This window comes from Staurois parvus, unplaced genomic scaffold (genome assembly GCF_062004578.1).
Source record: "Staurois parvus isolate SC_StPar_1 unplaced genomic scaffold, SC_StPar_1.0 ptg000670l, whole genome shotgun sequence".
Classification (NCBI taxonomy): Eukaryota; Metazoa; Chordata; class Amphibia; order Anura; family Ranidae; genus Staurois; species Staurois parvus.
In genome coordinates, this window is record NW_028318466.1 from 2,329,443 (window position 1) to 2,353,369 (window position 23,927).

The 23,927-nt window shown below is 39.8% G+C and overlaps 1 protein-coding gene across 1 annotated transcript in view; it reads right to left on the minus strand.

Moving 5' to 3' along the window:
* Positions 1-415: 415 nt before the first annotated feature.
* Positions 416-23,927, minus strand: part of LOC149447777 (collagen alpha-4(VI) chain-like) — a 194,016-nt gene continuing 170,504 nt past the window's right edge. Inside the window, exons 39-41 of the mRNA XM_089652063.1 lie at positions 16,978-17,154; positions 11,025-11,063; positions 416-2,967 (exon numbers count right to left, since the gene is read on the minus strand). Coding sequence (XP_089508189.1) covers positions 2,795-2,967; positions 11,025-11,063; positions 16,978-17,154 — 389 coding nt within the window. The 3' untranslated portion in view covers positions 416-2,794. The remainder of the gene's footprint in view (positions 2,968-11,024; positions 11,064-16,977; positions 17,155-23,927) is intronic.

The following is a 23,927-nucleotide window of genomic DNA, read 5'->3' on the forward strand; positions in this document are numbered from 1 at the left end:
AAACCTATATAGGGAAACACATTACATTTTCCAAGGGCCTTAAAAAACAATATCCTAGGCAACTGGTTTATTAAAGGAATATAGAATGGTCAGGAGGGAAAACTGTATTTGATTAGTTTGTGAGGGCAAATAAAAGAAATGGGATTTTTGCTTGTGTTTGTTTGGATAACTGAAATGAATGCAGCTTGAACATTTTTTTACTAAGCTATGCGAATATTTATTTTGTAAACTGAACAAACTACACCTTTATTTTACCTATTCCTATTAATAAGTACTGGTTGGATAAAGACCTTTTTTGCATACAGTATAAAATAATTTCACAGACATTTGTTAGTATAAGATGAGAGGCTCACTGACCAATCACTCAAAAAGAAATGTCACTTGTTTGCTTGCAACACTATCCGAAAGTAATATATGATGTATATAAAGAATCCCCCATTTATTTTATTAATACCACACATACAGAAATAATACATGAAATAATTTTATTGACAACTGAAAAAAGTAAAAAAATGCATATCTAATTTTTCTCCCTACAGCAATTTTAATCAATGGAAAACTACTGCTAAGTGACTGCCACAAATAAACATATAAATGCTATTTCAAGTAATGTTCCTTCCAATGACCTAAATATCATTACAAGACACTGGAGTAATGTGGGGGAAAGCGTGATAACCAGTGAGTGCTGTGGGTGATCAAGGAGATCAACAATCCCCGAAGTGTCAGTTTCTAAGCAGATTTAGTCAAGGCATCTTGAATTGAGGGGTGTTTTGTTGGTGCGAGCAGTAAGTTAAAGGTAACTATGAAGTCTCTTTTTTTGCAGGAATGGCTGTTTCAGTTTTTTTTTTTTTTAAAGACAGGGTTGCTTTAAGTATTTCTGGATCTAAAGCCAAATTTAGGAAACTGTAAAAAAGTTGCTTACTTGTTAATTTTTAACCTTTCCTGTAATACCTGAGATTATCCTCCTAGTAAGTTCTTAAAACTTAGAATAGGAAATGTTAACGTGAGTTACATTGAAAAATTGTCAAAAGCCCCTTTGGACTTTTGGTATAATATTTAACGTGCAACATAACTATGAATAAAAATAGTCCACCTAAAGCTCATAACCTGTGCATAGGTGGACATAGATGGGTCAGTCATCTCCCAGGTTCACAAGTCATTCTGAGATCCTGGAGACAACCACTTGCCCGCCGTCATAAAGTAGAAGTACTGCTACAGGGCAGCAGGGCTGCACAAAATCACATATATATATGTGATTTGCATTTCTGGTTAGGGGCAGCCCTACTCGCGCCGCCATTGGCGGCTAGAGATGTCAATCACCGGGTCAGCAGAGAAATACTAAGCAGCATGTCTCCGTTGTAAAACAGCACATAACGTGAAACACACACAGCACACAGTTAACCCTTTGATCAACCCAAATGTTAACCCCTTCCTGCCCAGTGTCATTAGTACGATATCAGTGCTTTTTATTAGCACTGATCACTGTATTAGTGTCACTGGGGATGTTAGTGGCAGTTAGTCATGTAGAAGAATACATTTTTGCCTGAATTTATGACAAAATTTCTTCTTTAACAATTTTTGTTTATAGCGCAAAAAATATAAACCACAGAGGTGATTAAATACCAGCAAGAGAGCTCTATTTGTTGGAAAAAAGGATATAAATTTAATTTATGTACAGTACTGCATGACCGCGCAATTGTCCGTTAAAGTAGCGCAGCGCCGTATCGCAAAAAATGGCCTGCTCAGGAAGGGGGGTAAATCCTCTGGAGGGCAAGTGCGTTAAGCCATGTATGGGTCACATGCTGAATGACATGCCATTCCAGTTAAAGTTAGGCTGTCTATTCCTTTTTTATGAAGAATAAATTGGAGCAGGTGACCATGTCCAACACAAAGAGCTGTTTTTTGGTGACCAGAGATGGAATTTATGGGAAACGGTTTTTAGGGGGGTGTGGTCAGGGGCGGACTGACAACTCATGGGGACCCCGGGCAATAGAGGATCATGGGGCCCCTGTGTCCTTGCCCAAACTTAAAAAAAAGCCTATGAAAAAGGTACCAGGGGCATCTCATGGCGCCCACTACTGACCCCGGGCCCTCGGGCAGTGCCCAAATTTCCAAATGGTCAGTCCGCCCCTGGGTGTGGTTTACACTTAGCTACCAGAATATTACAACACAGGAGCAGATAACCAGAACCTTAGGATGTCTAGATAAAGCTCAGTCTGTGTGACACTACTTTTTATTCCAAGCTAAATATTATGTTCCCTTTTAAAACATTTAAGGCATTTTATAGTGCCTGAATTTCAGTTATTTTTTCCAGATATGTTGTTAATGCTGTAATGCAAATTTCACATATAATTTCTACTGAAGATCTCCAACAATTATTTACTCTATTAAAAACTTTATTATGTATTTGTGAATCTTACAAAATACTTTTTTGCATTTGCACATTTTAAATTCCTATTGCTATACTTCTTTAAGCATCACAGTACTAAAAAATACACAGCTTGGTGTATTCTACTCTTCTTCTGCGTTATTATGTAATGCTCCAAGGTCCAAAGAGAAAAAAGGGGTACCATAAACTATCTATACATAGCATTTCTTAAATACATTATTTAAAAAAATAATTAAAAATGTTTAAACCTAAGACTTGAACCATTTCCTGGCACATTTTATTTAAAAGGAAACAACAGTGATTTTCCGCTCTGTGATCATTTCCACTGACTAATACAAATACATTAATGCCTGATATCACTGGTCATGTTATATGCAGAACACAGGGTAGAACAAACTAATGACTCTATGATTTAGCTAGACAGACAGTTTCACACTGTTCTTGTGTTTCAAACTGGTTTTTGTTTCCTCCGCAGCCACCATACCAGAACTGGACACACTCGTTCTGATTGGAGTTGTACCACCACTTCAGTACATAATCTTGGCAGTCTCCTGCTTCTTGTTTCAATTGACATATATCTGCAAAGGAGAACATTGGATTTAAAATGTATATTTAAAAGAATGGTTGAGACTGTTATTAGTACAGTACAGGAAATTAAAGCAGTACTCCAACACAAAATAAAATGGCTACTAAAATATTAAATAAAAAGCAGCTTTTGCTGCAATACCCACCTTCAACCAAGCTGTCCCTACTTCCTTTCTGTTACAAGTTCTAAAGTCTTCCAAGTTTAATGGCAGACAGGATCATTCAACCCACTTCCTTTAAGGCCAGGCTATCATGGGCCTACCCTCAGTCTATGACTGGTTAGTGAAGCTGAAGTAAAAGTGTGATGGGCTCATCTTTCACTCACTAGCACATTAACTGATTTGGCTCCTTGTGCTGCTTCTTCTTTAACACTTAGAGACTGCAAGAGGCTGATACCAAATCACATTCAGGTACTTGCAGTGGCTTGCATTTAAAAAGTATATATTTTATAATTAACCGGTTCCTGACCGCCCTATAGCAGAACCACTGCTACAGGGCAGCAGGGCTGCGCTAAATCACACACACACATATATATATAAAAGTGATTTTCCATTTCTGGGTAGGGGGCACGCACGTGCGCCACTCTACTGCCATTGGCGGCTACATATGTTAGTCACCGGGTCCCGGACAGAGATTCCCCGCTGGCACCTGGCGATCACCGAGGAACAGTGACAGGAGAGAGGTCTGCATGTAAACAACATAGATCTCTCCCCTGTCAGCACTGACATGCTGCTTTGTATTGCTCTGCATACCAGAGCAATACAAAGCAGCATATTTCCCTAGTAAAACAGCACACATTTAACCCTTTGATCGCCTCAGATGTTAACCCCTTCCTGCCCAGTGTCATTAGTATAGTGTCAGTAATTTTCATCAGCACTGATCACTGTATTAGTGTCATTGGGATGTCAGTGGCAGTTAGTCAGTTTCCCCCCCCCCCCCATGTCAGAATGCCCGCCGCAGTCCCGCAGTCCCACAATAAGTCGCTGATCACTGCCATTACTGGTATAAAGAAATAAATTCTAGTATATATACCGCCATTTGTAGATGCTATAACTTTCACGTAAACCAATTAATTTACATGTATTGGGATTTGTTTTAGTAGACATGTCCCAGAATACATTTTGGACTAAATTTATGATGAAATTAGATTTTACATTTTTTTACTGGACATGTTTTATAGCAAAAAGTCAAAAATACTGTTTATTTTCAAAATTGGCAGTCTTTTTTTGTTTATAGTGCAAAATATAAAAAACACAGAGGCGATCACATATCAGCAAAAGAAAGCTCTATTTGTGGGAAAAAAAGGACATAAATTTAATTTGGGTGCAGCGTTGCATGATTGTGCAATTGTCAGTTAAAGTAATGCAGCACCATATCACAAAAAATGGCCTGGTCAGGAAGGGGGGTAAATCCTCTGGAGGGCAAGTGGTTAAGTTATATTGTATGTTTTATCTGCCTAAAGTTCAGCTTTAAATGCATACTAAAAACTGATATCTTAAAATATGATAGAGTATTCACAAGTATATACTGAACATATGTTTAAAATCAAAATTTGCTCTCAGACCTTTTTGTTTTCATTGTGTGGGCTTACAGATGTGATAACAATATTGTTATCAAGAAGTATGACAGTATTACTTTGGAAATTTGAATTCCATAGAGGCTTGTAGGCTAAACTTTAAGCAATTTTGTTGCTTAATTAAAATTACACAATTGTGCAACTTATTTACCTCACAGGATAAAAAGATAAATGCATCTCTGTGCTATAAAGAAGGGAGCAGCGCAGTACTGCCAACATCACAGCATCTACATGTCTGCCATAGGGAGACTAGATCATCCACTCACCCTCTGCTTCCACCCTTTGGGGAGAGACCAGGGGGTCCCCCCTTTCTATAGTGAGAGGTCACCACAGCATGGCGGGGACTACTGAGAGGGCTATGATGATACTGCTAGCAGGGGCTGAGCCACTGAGAGCAGGACAGCAAGTGTACCCAATCCATACTGCACCCATACTGCATTCAGTACTGCACCTATTTGAAACTTAGAATGCACCTATACCAACACTATACTGCATTATACCAAAACCTTTACTGCATCTGAACCACATCTACCTTGCACCTGTGCCGAGTCTATACTATACCTATACTGTACCTATACTGCATACATGTATAGTAGAACTGTCTTTAACCAATTCAATACCGGGCAATTTTACACCTTCCTGCCCAGGCCATTTTTCAGGTTTCAGCGCTCTCACACTTTGAATGACAATTGCGCGGTCATACAACATTGTACCCAAACTAAAATTTTATCATTTTCTTCACACAACTAGAGCTTTCTTTTGGTGGTGTTTAATCACCGCTGGGGTTTTTATTTTTTGCTAAATTAACAAAAAAAGACCAAAAATTTTGAAAAAAAAAGTTTTTCTTTGTTTCTGTTATAAAAGTTTGCAAATTAATAATTGTTCTCCATAAATTTAGGCCGAGATGTATTCTGCTACATGTCTTTGGTGAAAATAACTCAAATTAGGATGTATTTTTTAGTTTGTAGGAAAGTTATAGAGTTCACAAACTATGGTATAGATCTGAATATTGATCAATCCTGAAGTACTGACAGCCAATCTAATTTCTTGAGGTCCAAGAATGTCAGAACAGTACAGATATCCCCCAAATGACCCCTTTTTGCAAAGTAGACAGTCCGACGTACTTCACAAGAGGCATGGTGAGTTTTTTGAAGTTGTATTTTTTTGTCATAATTTTTTGGAAAATGAAAAAATTAAAAAAATTAGTTTCACTATTTTTTTCTTACATATTGTCACCAGTGCAGTACAGCATTATCATATAACTGGCATGGTGGTGATCAGGGACACTGACTGGTGACAGTTTGAAAAAATATATATATTTTTTTTATTATTTTTATTTTTTTATTATTATTTTTTATTACATTTTTTACTTTTTGTTAAGATTTTTTTTCACATTTCACAATGACCAAAGTAGTACAATGTTACCATAGTAACATTGTACTACTTTGGGGAAGTGATCAGTATTTTTTTTTTTTTTACACAATTTGCTTATAGAAAAGAATTACTTTGCTATAAGCAAGCATTTACCTGAATGACATCGATTCATTCAGGGTTTTTTTTTTGTGCTTAGCTGTGATTTGGCCACAGCTAATCACATGACATGTGCATGTTATTAGCTGTGACCATTCACAGCTAGACACTAGTATACAATGGATGGCATGAATGAAGCCATCCATTGTATACAACTGTCATGTGACCTGCTGTGGTACAGAGGTACATGGCCAGTGACAGATCGTGCCGCTGCGCCACTCTGCAGGAGCGCAATCTGCGCATGTGTGGGAGGACGCCATATGGCGTCCACACGGAACGCTGATGACATTTGCCGCCAGCCATTCGGCCATAGGGCGGGCGGCAAATGGTTAAGTACACCAAAACTCAAAAGGGCCCCAACAATAGCCAGCAGAAAAACATCTCAAATGACTGCCTTTGACAGACAGAGAACAGAGTATGAACAGCGAGTGCAGAGCAAATGCACAGGACTGGCCAGGAAGATCTAGATATGTGGCTGTGAACACTGAAAATTGCACAGCCAATGTTTCACCTAATGTATGATGTAGGTTAACTACTTTCCCCCGGCTATATGCATATGCAGTGTCTCAGTGGGAGGACTTTAATGCTAAGCAGCTGCATTTATACATCCTTTGGGAAACACTTTACTGCGCTGAGAGAATGCTCCCTGCACACTCTCAGCACAGTTATGAGAAGGTACCAGAAAGCTCCCAATGCAAACCTGTGATCGATCAGGACTTTCCAATCATGTGACCACTGTGACTGCCAATGACAGCCATCACATGATCGGAAAGTCCACCTCTGCCTCCAGGAATTTAGATACTGTTAAAGAGCCAGGAGGCAACCGGGTACGGGGCTAAAATTAGCAGTATAAAACTAATGTTTTTATGCATTTTAATTTAAATGAAAATATGTTATTTTTAGCATACTATGTACAGCATTTATCAAGATTTATATGATTTTTAACTTTTTTTTTTACCATTAATCTCTATGGGGTTGATTTACTAAAGGAAGGTAGGCTGTTCTGTTTTTAAACAGAAAACATCTTTGGCAGATCAGAAGAAGTGGCAATGATGATCTGTCAAATTAATTTATTTTTAGACCAAACAATGTATTTTTTTTTGGATTGTGTCACTGTGTCACACTGACCCACAACATCTGTTCATGTTCTGAAAGAAAAATAGTACAGAAATGAAATAATTTAAGTGAGCTTTTGCGCTTTCCACATCCATGTTTGTAGATTACCTGGTCTGGGTGTGCAAGAATTAGGTTCTATGTCCTGTTGTGGATGAAGTAATAGCCTTAAGCTGGGTACACAATTGTAGTCTTTTTCGTTCAACCCAGAGAGTTGAACAAAAACCCTGACCGAATGCCCTACCAACACAAGCAATGTTGGTGTGGCAATCTCCTCTGCTGTTCTATTGACTTCTGAGAGCAGGTAGGATTCCCCACTCCCCCTTCCCTGCCAGAATTCACAGATCGGCGCTCGAAGGCATTGGCTGCAAGCGCTGAATGAATGCTGGTTTTCCCTTTGACATTGCATCTGTCGAAAAGACAGTTGTACACACTGACCATTTTTCAGCCAGTGTGTGCCCAGCTTTAGACAAGTTTGTCATATCTGGCATATCTATTGACCTCTGACAGCAAGGAAGCTTCCCTGCCCCCCTCCCCTGCCAGAATTCACAAATCAGCACTCGCAGTCATTGGCTGCAAGCGCTGAATGGATGCTGGTTTTCCAGCATGTCACTTTGACATTGCATCTGTCAGAGAGACAGCTGTACACACTGACCGTTTTTCGGCCCGTGTGTGCCCAACTTTAGAAAAGTTTGTCATATCTGGTAAATACCTAAGAAATAGAGCTGTATCCTGTGTTAAGTTTGTTCAAAGTCAAGGTCAGGCTAAGGATTGCTGGAATCAAAATGGAATAAAAAAGTGGATAATAAATGAAAAAACTCAGATATATATAAATATCCGGAAATAATGATGCCAAAGCATTTCTGATCAGTTGACGGGCAATTCCTCTCCGTGGAAGGAAAGTTTGACAGCTGTATATATACACTGTATAAATATACACGTTTGTCCTGGAAGGCTTATTTGCTGCTAATCTACCAATTTTTCATTTTTTTTTTTTACTGGCAGTAGATATATCATAGACCCCTTTAAATGCCTGGTATTACTGAAAAGAGGGAAACTCACATTTAAAGTGGTACTAAACCCAGGACCCTGCATTCACTATATCTGGTCTCCCACAGTACACAGAACATGGAAATGCATTTATTTTAGTAAATATAAACTGCTAAATACCTTTTATCTTTAGCAGTTAAAACAGTCTTGTGACTTCTATCAGTGTCCAGCCCACTGCTAGCTAAAGCTTGTAGGAGGAGTTTTCTTTCTGCTCTAGGAGGATGAAAATCCCCTGACCTCTGTCTGGACAGCACTGATTGCCCTGTTCTGATCACATGCACTCTTCCAAGAAAAAAAAAAACTTCTCTAGCAATACACACCAAACTGAGCATGTGCATGCCTACGGTTCAATCTGGAGATAAGAGGTGGTCATTTGAAAAAGGGGAGGAGCATAGAAGTAAGGATCAAACAGCCCTTTTACACGATGCAGAGGATTAACCCCTTAGGTTCCACAGTGAGTATAACAAGCATGCTTTACTGCATGTACAGACTGATTTTACTGTTGTGTGTTTAGTAACACTTGAAGATCGGAGAAGGCACAAAAATGAGATCCCTCTCCTCTAACTGTTGGGGATGTAGGCCAGGAGGATATAATGGAAGTGAGGGAGTTGAAAGGGTAAGGTTATTTGTTTAATTCATCTATTTATTTTTGTGTCAGTAAAGTTAAAGAGCAAGCACAAGGTGCTGTGACACTTTCCATCCACTTTTTGTGCTTTGTCATGTTAGGTCAGGTGTAGGGAACGTAAGGGGAAGCATCACTGCTCCCTGCTTTGGCGCCAGATGTTTCCTATAGAGTAGCCTATAAAACAGCTTTTACATCTTGGTCTGCACAGCAGAACATTTTCAATAAGTATTTTTTAACACAACCACTACGTAGGCTAAAATATATATATTTGAAACAAATGCAAAATACCATAAGTAAGTGATTACAGTGCTTGTTAAAAAGTAGTAGAAGGCTCTATTCACAGTAGTGCGATTTCAGATGGGGCTGAATCGCATGACAATGGAAATCACATTCTGTTCACATCAAGGTGACTGAGCACATTGGATTTTGAAGAAGGTTCCTGTACTACTTTGGTGCGATTCCAGTGTGATTTTGTACCCATAGAATATGCAGAGCTTATCAAACTTGCATTCAAACTGCATCCAAGATGCACTAAATAATAATCGCACTGAAAATCAGATCAATCCCCCTGCCTGGGGGAGAGGTATGTTGTGCTGTTGAAACCTCTTAGGCCTTCTGCCTCAGAGGGTGACCATGTGGCTAGACAGGGGCCTGGATTTTGGGGCCTTGCCTGTGGAGCTTGGGGACTTGGGAGCCATGGAGCACCTCCAGATGTCTTGGGGGCTGGGAGAAGCTTGGATGTGGAGCTTGGACCTCACTGGAGTATGGTGTCTTCTACCCAGGGTGCCGACAGATGATCTTTAAAGTGATTTACAATCAGGATCCACAATCACATAATTCTGGGTCAGCTTCAAGGTTCTTTATCTGTGTTTGTGTCTGCTAGTTCATGGGTGTCCTGTGCCCTATTCCTCTCTCCTTGGAGTTTTCTGTGTGAGCAATAAATTTCTTTTTGTTTTGCATCGTAAAGTGACCAGTGCCCATCTATACGTAATCTGCATCCTGAAGTGAAATGTCAGCCCACCCTGTCTCTGGGAGTTATCACCATTCCTCCTGGAGGTCAAGGGAGTTCTAATTTTTTTTCTTTTTAACTAAAATTTTGTGTCACTTTAAGGTTCATACTGCAAATACCCAGTTATAATTTAAAATATTGATCCAAACTACAGGTTGTCATTAAGAAAAACATTCAGAAAAAAGCATGGTTGGAGATATGGATTTCACAGGTTAGTCGGTATAAACAACTCTTTTCACAGACCACTTAAAGCTGAATTCCCAGCAAAAATACAAGGCACAAATTAATGTAGTTTTTGTTTTATTATTACAGCATTAAGCATTCCCTTATACAGCAGAACTGAGACTGGGAGAGGGAGAAGGAGCACAATGAGCACATCAGTTCTGTTGCAATGTTCAGGTGCTAATAAGGAACATGTTGGGAGGGGAGGGGAGAGTGACAGAAACATGAGCTCATCAGTCTTCTGCTTCTCCTTTCACTGTTCAGTCTGAGAAACAAGATCTGTAAGATCATATTTAGAGAACCATCTAAGGTGAGGTATGATAAATCTGGTACCACAGCCCACAAAAATATGGATACGAAAACCAAACTAAGTTAGAAAACATGTACCTAGAAAGTCCTATTTTCTGCCCTTGTTTGATTTTTGAACTGCAGAATATTAAAATTAAGTCTCTTCTTCGGCGAAGACAGGACTTTACTGTGTAAATCTCAGGACAGGATTGGCAGAAATACAACTCCTTTAGCAGGTAAAAAGCTTCCGTATATGTGTTTCATCAGTGTATTTAGCTGTTTGCCTAGAGATCAGCTTTGATTTCATTATCTGACCTGACTTTCTGGTATTTGTTTTAGCTATCTTTTTGTTGCTTTCAATTTTTATGTTGTTTTGGACCAAAAAGTAAAAGCCAAAGTGTGGTGGAATCATTCAAAACCATTGCAATGCCAAGTGATTGGCCACAAGGCATTTCTAATCGATTTCCAGTTCAGTTATATTTATTTGATCACATGAAACCCAGAAACAATGAAAAAAGTATGTTTTAACAGCTTGGTGACCTCATATGTGTCCATATCTACACAAACATTAACCAAAGTAATATAAAATATTTTCTAAAACAAATTTAGCATTGACTTACTAGTATGTATATCATACCTTTACTAAGGAGTGCTGTTCCTTTACTAGTTCCTTGACCTGCTTACACAATTAAAAAAATAGAGATTACATATTTCAGCAACTTGATTGAATACAGACTAATTTCATTTGTATGATTCCCTCAAGGGTAAATCGAATAAATAAAACTGCATTCACAAAAAAGATTCCTGCAATTTACAATGTTGTTGCTTATCATTTTATAAAAAGAAAAACATTACACATAAAGAAAGAATTCATGCAATAATATTTTAACACATTAGTAACAGTGCAAATGAAGTTATGGATGAGAGACTGTGAAAAGCAATGTTGTGTAAAGGAAAGTTGTGTAAAGGAAATAAGAAGACCATGGTAACTACAGAAATTAATTGATTTAACCTACAGAAATCTCTGTTGTATGCTGAACACAGCAGGTTTACGCATTTCAGTAAGCTTAAAAAGTGTAACTTCAGACAAAACATTTTCTTTCTGATGATTTTGGATGGAATAGGGAATAATTAATACCTTTGTAATGTTTCCTCTGCTCCTATAGGGGAAAGTTCTCCTAGCGTCAAGGAATTAAGGAAGGTGGGGAAATTCCAGGAATCAAAGCTAAACTATGGACACCAAAAAAAAAAACCTACCCACACTCCAAGGGTTAAATGCTTGTTAGATCTAAAGTTAGAGGGATAAACCTGAAATGCTTTGGCTCAATCTTTATTAGATGGCATCTTCTACAATGCACCACGCACCAAAGTGATAGCGAACAGATGAACATCTAAGACATTCTCCCTATGGACCAAATAGGTCTCATGAAAATGATCTTTCTCCCTAAAATTCTGTGCATTCTTTGGCACTCCTCAATTTATATTCCTCTATATTTCAAAATTATTGACTCTCTTCTTCAATCATTTATCTGGGGAAGCAGTTATCTCAAATTATCCCTTGAAGAACCCTACAACATTAGGGGACACTTCTCCCCCTGACCTGGGCTTATACTACTTAGCAGCTCAATTGTCTCACTTATATCACTTTGATAAATCTGATAGGCAAATGTATCTCTCTTTAGTTTGTGACCCTTCCTGTTCAGCTTTTCCACACCCCTATTGTGATATCTTGAGAGGACTAAGAGGCTCTCATGATGCTGATGCTCACCACAGTCTTCCTTTTCATTACAGATGGATTTGGGACCTTGTAATGTTCTGAATCCTTGGTTTATCATAGTGACAATTCCTTATCCCTTAGCAAAACACTACACAAATTATTGCAGATCCCTGATCCGCAGGTGTGGATCTCCAAAGGCGTATATATGTTCTCGTGTACTTAGGGGTGGATCACTTAAAACATTTGATCAATTGAAAGCCGAATTACATTTACCGAACTACATGTTGTTTTAATATTTTCAACTTCAGCATGCCCTTCAAACTCAATTTTCTGGTAGTTTCCCTACGGTGTCCCTGCTGGAGACACTAGAAGTGATTTATGGTGATAAATCTCATAAACTGATCTCTACCTTTTATTATATATTGCTTTCCCTAGCTGTATCTCAATTAGCATACTCATTTAAGTCGCATTGGGAAGAGAATACTGGTGTTATCGAGAATGAGGACTGGGGCGAAATACTAGAGGCCTGTAAACGAGTATCCCCCAAGGTATCAGACCACCTCATGAAATTATATATTATTCACAGGACAAACATCACTCCGTTGCGCTTAGCTAAATTCTACCCATCTCATAGCGCATTGTGCCTTAAATGCCTTATTGCTCCAGGCACATTTAGTCATTTAACCTGGCAATGTCCTCTGATTCAGGGTTTTTGGAAAAAAGTTGTTCAATTTCTCTATGACCACATCCACATGAGTTCTCCACTGCAACTACACCCCAAGCAATGCCTTTTGGGCTTTTTTATGGAATCTGATATGGATAAACATTCTATAAAATTTCTACATGAAACTTTGCAGCCAGGAAGTTGATACCTAGAGGTTGGTTTCAGGCTGTACCTCCCACTATACAGGCTTGGATGTCTGAAATTAATACTTTACCCTAAAAAAAGTTATCTATATTAACAGAGTCTGCCAGAACAATTACTATATGATTTGGCATAGGTGGTTACAGGCTGATACCACATGTACCTCTTAAAGAGTACACATAGTTTTGCTACCTCTCAATGTGTCATACAATTTCCTGCAAAGGTATTTATGTTAATCCCGTTATAGCTATTTCCTCACACGTGAGGTCTCAGGGATTTGTGTATCATGCACATTGTATTGCTGTGTATTTTGTATCTCAGTTATTGTGGATATCTGTCTATTCTACTTTATGTACTTACTGTTATTGTGATAGAAGCTACCATGCCTTGTTTGAGCCTTTTCGTTTTACTGTTTTTTGGACTATTATTTGTATTCGCTTATCTCAATGAAACTGGATTCTTTGATAAAAAAAAAGTTAGAGAAATAAGGTGTAATACTTACCTTATTCCTTGCTCCAGCTGGCTTTCTCCATCTGTGCAACTGGTCCCTGAATCCTTCTCTCTAAGGCACTCCGGATGGCAGTCACATCAAGTATAATTTAAGACCAATAGTCTTGCATTGTATGTGAGGACCTCAAGGGTGTCAGAGACAAAGAGTTGAGTGCTGGAGCCTTCTGGAGCAAGGGATAGAGTAAGTATACACCTTATTCATCAGTCCCTTGCTGAAAGGATTTTTTTTACAGACCCCAGAGTTCAGTTTTAAGTGAAACCAAGCAATGTGCTACTAACACTAATAATATCCACCACCCTACAGGTGGGCAAAAGGTAAAGTTTGCTCAATGTATTCTGAACATTATGCAATTCATTATATACACAGTACCTACAGATCAACACAGAAAGCAGTAGGAGAGAACAAATAATAATCAAACTTCCCAAGCAGGTCTGAATATGAATGGTAAGAAACATCTTAGTACTGAACCTTTTTTTACACCAAGCTTCTTGAATTTGATAGCAACAAGGATATACCAGAAGTTATTTTCCAAGATTTCAGATTGTAGCTAAAGGAAACTGGGGTAGAATGGTGCACTACAGCATTGTCTGGAAAAAAACAAAACTGAAATACTAAACAGTCAGGCTGTGCTCCCTGCAGGTATCTCAAGACAGGGTATACATGGCCAAAAATAGTCTGGCTTAGTAGGAGCCAGCAAAATGTTGCTTCATGTGTACTGCTGTCTATTGTACAGAAGCTGGTCCAGCGATCGGCTTCTCTCAAATGGTCCTGCTGGAAAACCAGCATTTGATCAGCACTTGCAGTGCTGATCTATATATTCTGGCAGGGAAGAGGGGAGTCCCAGAGTCCCTAAGTCCCTCTTTTCAGGATACAATAGCATGGTAGGGAAGATCCCTGCATCCACATCACTTGTGTTGATTCATAGAACTGTCAGTTTTTGTTTTTTTTTTCGTTTAACCCACAGCAGAAAAACCGCTGCTAATCAAAGTAAACACTACACATATGGGGGTTTATTTACTAAAGCTGGAGAGTGCAAAATCAGGCTCACTTCTACATAGAAACCAATCAGCTTCCAGGTTTTATTGCCAAAGCTTATTTGAACAAGCTGAGGTTAGAAGATGATTGGTTTCTATGCAGAAGTGAGCCTGTTTTTGCACTCACCAGTTTTAGTAAATAAACACCACAGTGTCACAGTATAAATAGTGAAAAAATTAGCGATAATGTACAAAGTCAAAAAAGCTAATTGCAGATAATCAGATTTCAGTATAACATAATTGAATTCCATTGCTATGAACAGCAGTTATTCATACCACACTTAGTTTTTTTTAATAAGCCACACCTTTTTGAATAGTATGCCAACTACCCCAAATTATAAATGCAGTCTGCTGTCAGTATGTAAATGCCCATAAATGCATGTACACCAGGTACCGTATTTTCCGGCGTATAAGACGACTTTTTACCCCTTGAAAATCTTCTCAAAAGTTGGGGGTCGTCTGATACGCTGGTTACGGCATGCTGACACTTTTTAGGGGGGCGGCGCGGTGCCGCCGCCACCCCCCCCTTCCAACAGAAGGGAAACTAAGTATAGGGGTGGGCAGGGGCTGCTGTCTCTTACCTGGCTCCGGTCCCACCACGATCCGGTCCAGGAAGAGCGGCTGCTCCTTCATTCAGTTCGTCCACTGAATGTTCGCGCGGCTGCTCGGCTCTGCCTCCTCACCGGTTATTGGCCGCCAGAACTGTAACTCAGGAAAGGCACACAGGCGGCCAATCACCGGCGAGGAGGCGGAGCTGAGCGGCCCCGCGAAAATCGAGTGAAGGAGATGCAGGTAAGTGTGCCGTGCTTAGGTGCTGCTGCAACCACATATGCTGGCTGCAGCAGCACCATACTGGAACAGGGGTCAGCAAGTGTCAGTGGGAGGAATAGTGCCCCATCATTGGTGTCACTGATACCAATGATGGGGCATTATTCCTCCCACTGACACCAACGATGGGGCACTTTTCCTCCCCCCTACTGACACCAACGATTGGGCACTATTCCTCCCCCCACTGACACCAATCATGGAGCACTATTCCACCCCCCACTGACACCAATGATGGGATACTATTCCTCCCCCCCCCCCACTGACACCAACGATGGGGCACTTTTCCTCCCCCCACTGACACCAACGATGGGGCACTTTTCCTCCCCCCCACTGACACCAATGATGGGGCACTATTCCTCCCCCCCCCCACTGACACCAATGATGGGGCACTATTCCACCCCCCACTGACACCAATGATGGGGCACTATTCCACCCCCCACTGACACCAACGATGGGGCACTATTCTCCCCCCCCCCCCCACTGACACCAATGATGGGATACTATTCCTCCCACTGACACCAATGTTGGGACACTATTCCTCCCACTGACACCAATGATGGGACACTATTCCTCCCACTGACACCAAAGATGGGGCACTATTCCACTGACACCAATGATGGGGTGCTATTCCCCCCACTGATACTAATAATGGGGCACTATTCCTGCCACTGATACCAATGATGGGGCACGATTCCTCCCACTGACACCAATGATAGGGCGCTATTCCTCCCACTGACACCAATGATGGGGCGCTATTCCTCCCACTGACACCAATGATGGGGTGCTATTCCTCCCACTGACACCAATGATGGGGCACTATTCCTCCCACTAATACCAATGATAGGGCACTATTCCTCCCACTGACACCAATGATGGGGCACGATTCTTCCCACTGGTGTGCACTGGAAGAGGGGTCGTCTTATACGCCCAGTCGTCTTATACGCCAGAAAATACGGTACATGGGTTTATTGCCACACAAAATATACTTTGATTGTGGGTGAAAGTCAAGACACCACAAATGACATTCAATAAAAAGTACTGCAGTCCCAGTGTCAGACCCACAAATTTAGAAGCCCTGATTGCACACCAAAATATCAGATTAAATGCTTTTGTGAAACATCTGAGAACAGAAAGGTTCAGTTGAACCTTTCCACCAGAATGGTTTGTATTCACTATTCAACAAAAAAAAAAAAACTACAATAGTAACAAAAAAATCTGAATGACCTTGAGTTTAAACAAAGAGAATGGAACTAAGTGAGGAGATCTTAATATTCAGATGGAAAGAAAACTACAGAATACACTTTTTTCCTTCGGTTAGCTTTATCCTGGCTTTTTAACGTTTTCCTTCTTCCACTTCTGATGAGGAGTTAATGCAATATACTTTCATTCCAATTTTTACAGGGCTTGAATATTTTACTAGCTGATGTTTTTTTCCAAAGAAATTCACTGTGGATTTTTTTTTCACTGGAATAATATAACTTTAGGAAACAATATGAGGATTGCATTTTGTTTCTCTCCTGCAGAAAGTTCCAACTTCATCACACAAGCCACAAAACTAACACATAACATGCTCTTTGTTAGGGTTCCACAGAACTGAATTTGACATCTCTTTCTTGTGGGCCAAACAAAACTTACGTTTGGAAGAGCAAGCTTGTAGGCACTCATTCTCAGTGCTAAATCTGTTCCCGTTGCCATCGCAACCTCCATACCAGAACTGGGAGCATGCATCAACATCTTTTATATAGTACCACATGCGCTGGAAGTCCCTGCATGTTGTGCCTTGGTCCACATCCAATAGGCACTTCTCTGCAACTAAAAGAAGCAGGGTTAAACAGAAATGCCCTCACTACTACTAGTGCCTACATACGTCACATCTAGTATAATATAACTTTTCTTTAGCTTTCTTTAAAATAGGCTGTGCCTAAAACAACATAATTTCCTGCTTTTTTCAGTTTTTTCTTGATTTCTGTGATATAGTTAACTGGTTTTAAAGCTGAACTAAAATAAAAGAGAAATTGAAATAAAGGAGAGAAATTATTTCTTCCATGAGAAAAGGAGCTTAAAGTGTTACTAAACCCTGGACCCTGCATTCGCATATATCTGGTCTCCCACAGTACACAGAACATGGAAATGCAATTATTTTAGTAAATATAAACTGTTTAAAACCTTTTCTCCTCAGCAGTTAAAGCAGTCTTGTGGCTTCTATCAGTGTCCAGCCCACCGCTAGTTAAGGCTTGTAGGAGGAGTTTTCTTTCTGCTCTAGGAGGATGGAAATCCCCTGACCTCTGTCTGATCAGGACTGATTGACCCTGTTCTGATCACATGCACTCTTCCAAGAAAAAAAAGAGCAGTCGTGTGACTTCTATCAGTGTCCAGCAGAGCACATTTTAAAGATTATAGGAGGAGTTTTCATTCTGCTCTAGGAAGATGCAGGACCCCAGACCTCTGTCTGGTCAGTGCTTATTGGTCCTGTGCTGATCACATGCACTCTCCCAAGAAAAACAAACACACTCTATCAATACACACCGAACTGAGCATTTACAGAGTGACTCCATGCGATATGTTTTATCAGGAGTTAAGAGGGGGACACTGGAAAAAGGGGAGGATCAGAAAAGTCAGGATCAAACAGCTTTTTAACACAATGCAGAAGAATAATCCCTTAGATTCCACAGTGAGTATAAGAAGCATGCTTTACTGCATATACAGACTGATTTTACTGTTGTGGGTTTAGTAACACCTTTACTGTTACTTCTCACTGGAAGACATGGCTAAATCTTATTTTTAACACACAAATTTCCATAGGCAGTACCACACAGGAAAGACATTTTAAAATACTAACAAGGTGGTGTTCTTACCCTCGCCTTCTATGCAAAATATTTCCCAGCAAGCAGTCCTGACACATACTGGCATTGGTTAGCTTCGCTGGGACACTATGGCCCACATTTGGTGGGAATGTTCTGTTATGCCACTTTTGGGATACCGATTTTGATTTATAAATAAAAATAACATCCAACCACATTCCTAAAATCTTTGCAAACAAGACTTCTCTCCATGATCCCAGGTTCACTTAAAGTCAAGCAAGGGCTTCTTCCTCATTACAGATCATGCTGTGATTCCTAGACACTGGAAATCAACATTTCCATCTACTGTAAGAGAATGGGCTGACGCATTAAACACTCTGATGCAGTTGGAAGAACCTGCAGCCCAATTACATGATTGATACTCACAGTTGTCTGAAGTGTGGCTTTCTTGGTTGATGTTTTGTAGCAGTTGTGATTTTGCTTCACTAGTGACTTAAGTGATCTACTTTCCTCCTCAGTCCTTCCCAACTTTTACCTTATATGTTAGCACAGTGTTTCTCAACCTTTTTTCATTTAAGGCAACCTTTATAATTATGGACAGTTTTGAGGCCCCCCTCTAAAATAATGGACAGTCTCGATGCACCCTTTAAAATTATGGACAGTCTCGAGAAACCCCATTCGGAAATGTAAAAAAGTATTCAAATAGTTTTATATGACACAGCAACATCCACACACGTAGGGCACCCAATGTCAGAGGTGATTTATTCTTCCAAAGCAAATACACTTTTTCACACTGGTACTGACTACTATTCCAATGCCTCTTTTCTCCCTCAATGTTTCTCCATCCCTCAGCTAATGTTACCCCAGCACTGATGGAGAGGGACAGGGGAGGGTCAAACAAGGATGCTGTGCAGGCAACCAACATCCTCCTTATCAACTGATGATGTCGTTGGTTGTTAGGACACCGGCGGGTAGAAGGTCGTAATGGTGCACATTGAAAACCTCTGTTTTTTTGTAACTAAAAGGTAGGCTTGTTCCACCCACTGTATTTATATACAAATTTTGGGCACTTTATAGACATTTTGCCAAGGCACCCCTTAAGAAACCCCAAGGCACCCTAGTTGAAAAAGGTTTTGTTAGCATACTCAGCCCTCACCCAATGAACACTGATGGGTAATCCTCTCCTTGATACCCCTAATGTTCCCTCCCCCTTTGTTTCAGCCGCTTTGTTCCAACCTCCATCTCCAACTTTTCATACACCCTTGATTCATGCTCCTGCTTCACATTGGTCCTTAAATGTATCATATAGACTAGGGTTTAGCCTATTAATCCCCATATTTACTTCCCCCTGAATCACTCCACTTATCCTTACACAGACCCTTGGCTACAACAGGAAAAGAGATGAAATCCCTCAAAAAGTGAGGAAATTCCAGGTTGTCACCAGGGTCAGCAAAGTGAATGTCCCCATTGGAAGATTTCTCCTTTATTATTGTTCAGGGAACAACTCAAAATTTAGAATTTTGTTTACTTTTAGTTATAATGATAAACATGACAAATAGAGATTGCAAATGGGGCACAGGCAGCAATAACAACCCTGAAAGGTGTTCTAATCCCTCTCCACTCTATTTAATATGAACCCCTTCATGCCAGCGCCTCCCGACACTTTAAGGGGTTTCTGACACCGGGAGGCGGGGTGGGGTTTAGGGTCATGTGACCGCAGTGATTGGCTGTCACAGCAGTCACAGGATTGGAAAGGTCCCAATTGCAAGGAGAGATCGGGACCTTTCCGTGGGACGCCGACATAAATGGTTCGCAAATATGTGGCTGTTTGGCGTCAAGGCCCAGCCGCTGAGAGGCTGCATATTTGTGTACGGTCGGCATGAAGAGGTTAAAAACAAAATGCCTTTAGTTATACTTTAAATACATTTTTGCAAACGCAAGCCAAGTAACTTCCTGCATTTGATTGGTGCCAACCTCCTAATACAGCAGAATTTAGATGATCATGTGCCGGCAAGAGACATGCTGATAGGTGGAGAGAGCAAAGTGGCAGAGATATGAGCTCCTCAGTCTGTGACTATTCATTTCACTGTACGGTCACAGGTTGGGGGAAGAAAAAGATCTGCAAGTATCAATTAGCTGTGGCAGAGAAAAATCAAGTTTTCTGCCCAGTGCTGATCCTGTCTTTAATTTTGTTAGAACTTATGACTAGTGATATTTCATGCTGTTCTGTTTGTCCAAAGTAGTGTCCAGTGCAGTGGATTGTGTTCTGCCCAGCACAGTCCTAACGCACCTGGTGTGAACGAGTCCTATATCTGAGGACTGGATGGACAAAAATACCAATGTTTTGGTAGGTAAAACAGCCTACACAGCATTCTCTGAGATCTGACATGGATAGCAGGATGGCATCACCCTTGCCATGCCCTGCAAGAGGAAGCTGTGGAAAGGGAAAGGTACGTATCCTATCTAACTCTTAATCCACACATTTATTTTTTGTAGAGGTACAAAGTCCACTTTAAGTGATATTTCACTGGTTTCAGATCCACATTGTGCTGCCTTACTGAATACATTTTTATAGCCCATTAAACCTGTTGTAATATCAAACATCCCACTAGGTTCAGAATAAATGTTATTTTATATTTCCCTTTCTCTGACTGGGTGTTTGAAAGAAGAAAGTCTTATTGGCAAGGATAAAATAAAGCTTAGCTTCAGGCAGATATAAAACTGCCATTTAATCTAGTAACCTGCCATTTAAAAAATGTATCTAATGTATTTTATACATGACTACCATAAATACTAGAATCTGTTTTAATATCAACCATCTGTTATATCCTGCACTGTAGGATTTGCAAGAAAAGAAAGAGAGGCAGCATTCTGAGCCAGTCTGGTTATACAACAGTATACAGTACTGTCAGTCTCCTTCCGGAGCAAACTTACAGTACATTAGAGAAAACAATAGGTTTGAACTCATTAGTATGCTTTTGCTCCTTATTGCCCTATCACTTCGGGGCATCGAGGTCAGTAACTGTGAATCCTGAACTGCTTGTGCAAAAAAGAATAGAAAGAACACAAGCTCATCTCACATAGTGATTTAAAATCCAGGACACGATGTGGGTAGGACACCACGCACATGGAAGTTTTTTCACTTCACCTCTTGCCTTTCCTACATGAGGCCCATTCTTCTTGTTTCTTCATATATAGCTTACCCCCCTGAGGCCCAGTTCCAACCCTTCAATCCCTATACGTCCCCCCCCCCTCGCTTTCTTTTGTTGGTTTTGGTTTATAATGTTTTCAGTTTCTGGGTTTCTCAACGAGCCCCCTTTATGTTATTTGCCCATACTAAGTGAAAATATACCCCCTTGAGGGGTTTCACGTGGGCTCCTCTACTTCTCAAGATGTACTCAAATAGTTTTCTTAATAAATATTTACCTACATATACAAGAATGATTTCTTACTCTTGTGATGTAGAGTTTACTGTCATCAAGAGAACATAAATAAAAATATATTCAACCTAAAATCCAGGACACATCTATAAAAATTTTAAAATAATCAACAACAGCAATCCTTCCTGAGTCAGGACCCCTGCATCTTCAGCACAGCTAGCACACTTCATTCAAGTCTAATACATAATACACTATTTGACAACTTCTGATGTGTTTGGAGTGCAAACTGCACCCTTTCTAAAAAAAAAAAAAAAAAAAAAAAAAACACAGTCTACCTACAGTATATACCTCATAAACTCTTTCTCTCCCAGGAAGTAGTTAAAATCAAATTAAATAATAGGATGAAACCTATCCATTTTATATATCCGCTGTCATGTGAGCCAAATATGGCAACGATAAGCAGAGGCAGCAATTAAAGCAATATTAAACCCAAAAGAAAACATTTATTATATTGCAGCTTTCAAGTTCTTAGAGGTGATGGCTGCATTATTCTTTAGGTTTTCCCTCTTTTATTTTCACCTAGTGATCCTGCCAGTAGATCTGTTGTTTTTCAACAGAACAAGCTACCCTGCAGGTATAGGAGTTAGAGAAATGAGACAAACCATTTACTTCAGGGTACCCACAGTGATCAGCTTTTATTCAGTTATGTAAAACCTTTAAAAAATTTTTTGCTGTAACTGCGTATAAAGCACTAGCTGGAGTTTTGCTTAAGTTTGTTAGTGTATTTAAAGCTGCTAGTCCACCTGGCCAGAACACCAGGTGAAATCAGAAAGAAAAAATCCTAGAAAAAAAAAGAAAATGTGAAGAGCAGGGCCTGGCAGCTAAGGGGTTAAGGGACAACTTGTACTAAAGGTCCAAGATAAAACAAGCTTCTATAGCCCTTAGTAGCTATTTAAACCTCATTGCACCATTAAAATCCACCAAAACACCCTTAATTTGATCTTTCCCATTGATCCCAAAGCATTTTGCAATAATAGCAAATTTCTGCAGAAGTCTTTCAATTCATGCCAACATTTTGGAGAAACGAAACTCATTGGCTCTCATTTCTGCCAATAACAGTGCTTGAAACAATCCAAGAGACTACTGTAGAAATAGAAGGAGCATGTGTCAGTCAGATATCTGTTATGCAAGTGCAATTAAGGGAAGAGCATGCTAAGAAGTTTAGTTAGGTATTGGATGTGATGTAAATAGAAAACAAAAAAGTTATACAGGAAGTGAGAATTATCAGTGCAAACCCAGCCTTATACACTATATAACAATAATAATAAAATATTTGGTAAATGCAATTAATTTAATTCATAAGAATTCAAAGAATAAAGTATATGAAAAATCAATTGACTGCATAACTATTGCTCAGCTATTTTCTGTCATGCTCTTAGACTTGTATGTATAGCCAGGACCTTTGTTAGTCCTGAATTGAGTAGGGAAGGAAAGAAACCCCCATCAGGGGGTGTCCCATAGGGAAGATATTACTTTGCTTTCCATCCTTAAAACAGATCAGAAAGAGAGAAGAAAAAAAAATAGTATTTCCCCTTGTCTTCTGTCTTGACCATGGTCACCAGGGGAAATAGAGGGTCAAATCTCCACAATGGGATGCAAACAGCAATACAACTTTAACAGAGACTCTCTTCTAAATTTAGAAATAAAAGTTCTGCCTTTATATAGACTTTAAATACCATGCATCTAAAAGTTCTTAATATACTTTACTAATATACTAATATAATGTACTGTATGCTTATGAACAAACATAGGAAGCAGATTATCCAGTTATTTTTGGTAGGATACCCTACCCTACCTTGGGTCTGTGTGACATGCACTGCAAAAAGCTTCACAGAGTTTGGCAAATAAAAAAGATGCAGCGAGTATCTTGCTTGCAATGCTTGTAATAACCTGACTAAACTATGAGGCATAATTTCAGAGTAGCTCTCACCAATTTCATTAACATTTAAAATTAATTTTCAATTTTATTAAGTGTAGCCAGGTGCTAGCTATATTATTATGCCATTCAGGAACATTTACAGATGAGACTATAGTTAATACTTTTTCCCCCTAGTGCCCAGTACTGAGACTGCTACAGCACTTCCTCTTAGAGTGGATCCAGTTCCTCTGACAGTAGGGGATCCTGGGAGCTGTAGTCCTATAGCCAACACTTACTGTATTTCGGAGTGCTGATTGAACTACAACTACCAGAGAGCTGGGGAACTAGAAAGTTGCTGGGAGAGCAGATATATTCTACATCAAGGAACTGGCTTGCTCTCTTGGGGGCAATATTCAGAGCTGAACACGGGGGACTGGCGTTCTCCTCCAGAGACAGATTGCTGGTTACTAATGTGGGACTCTGCAT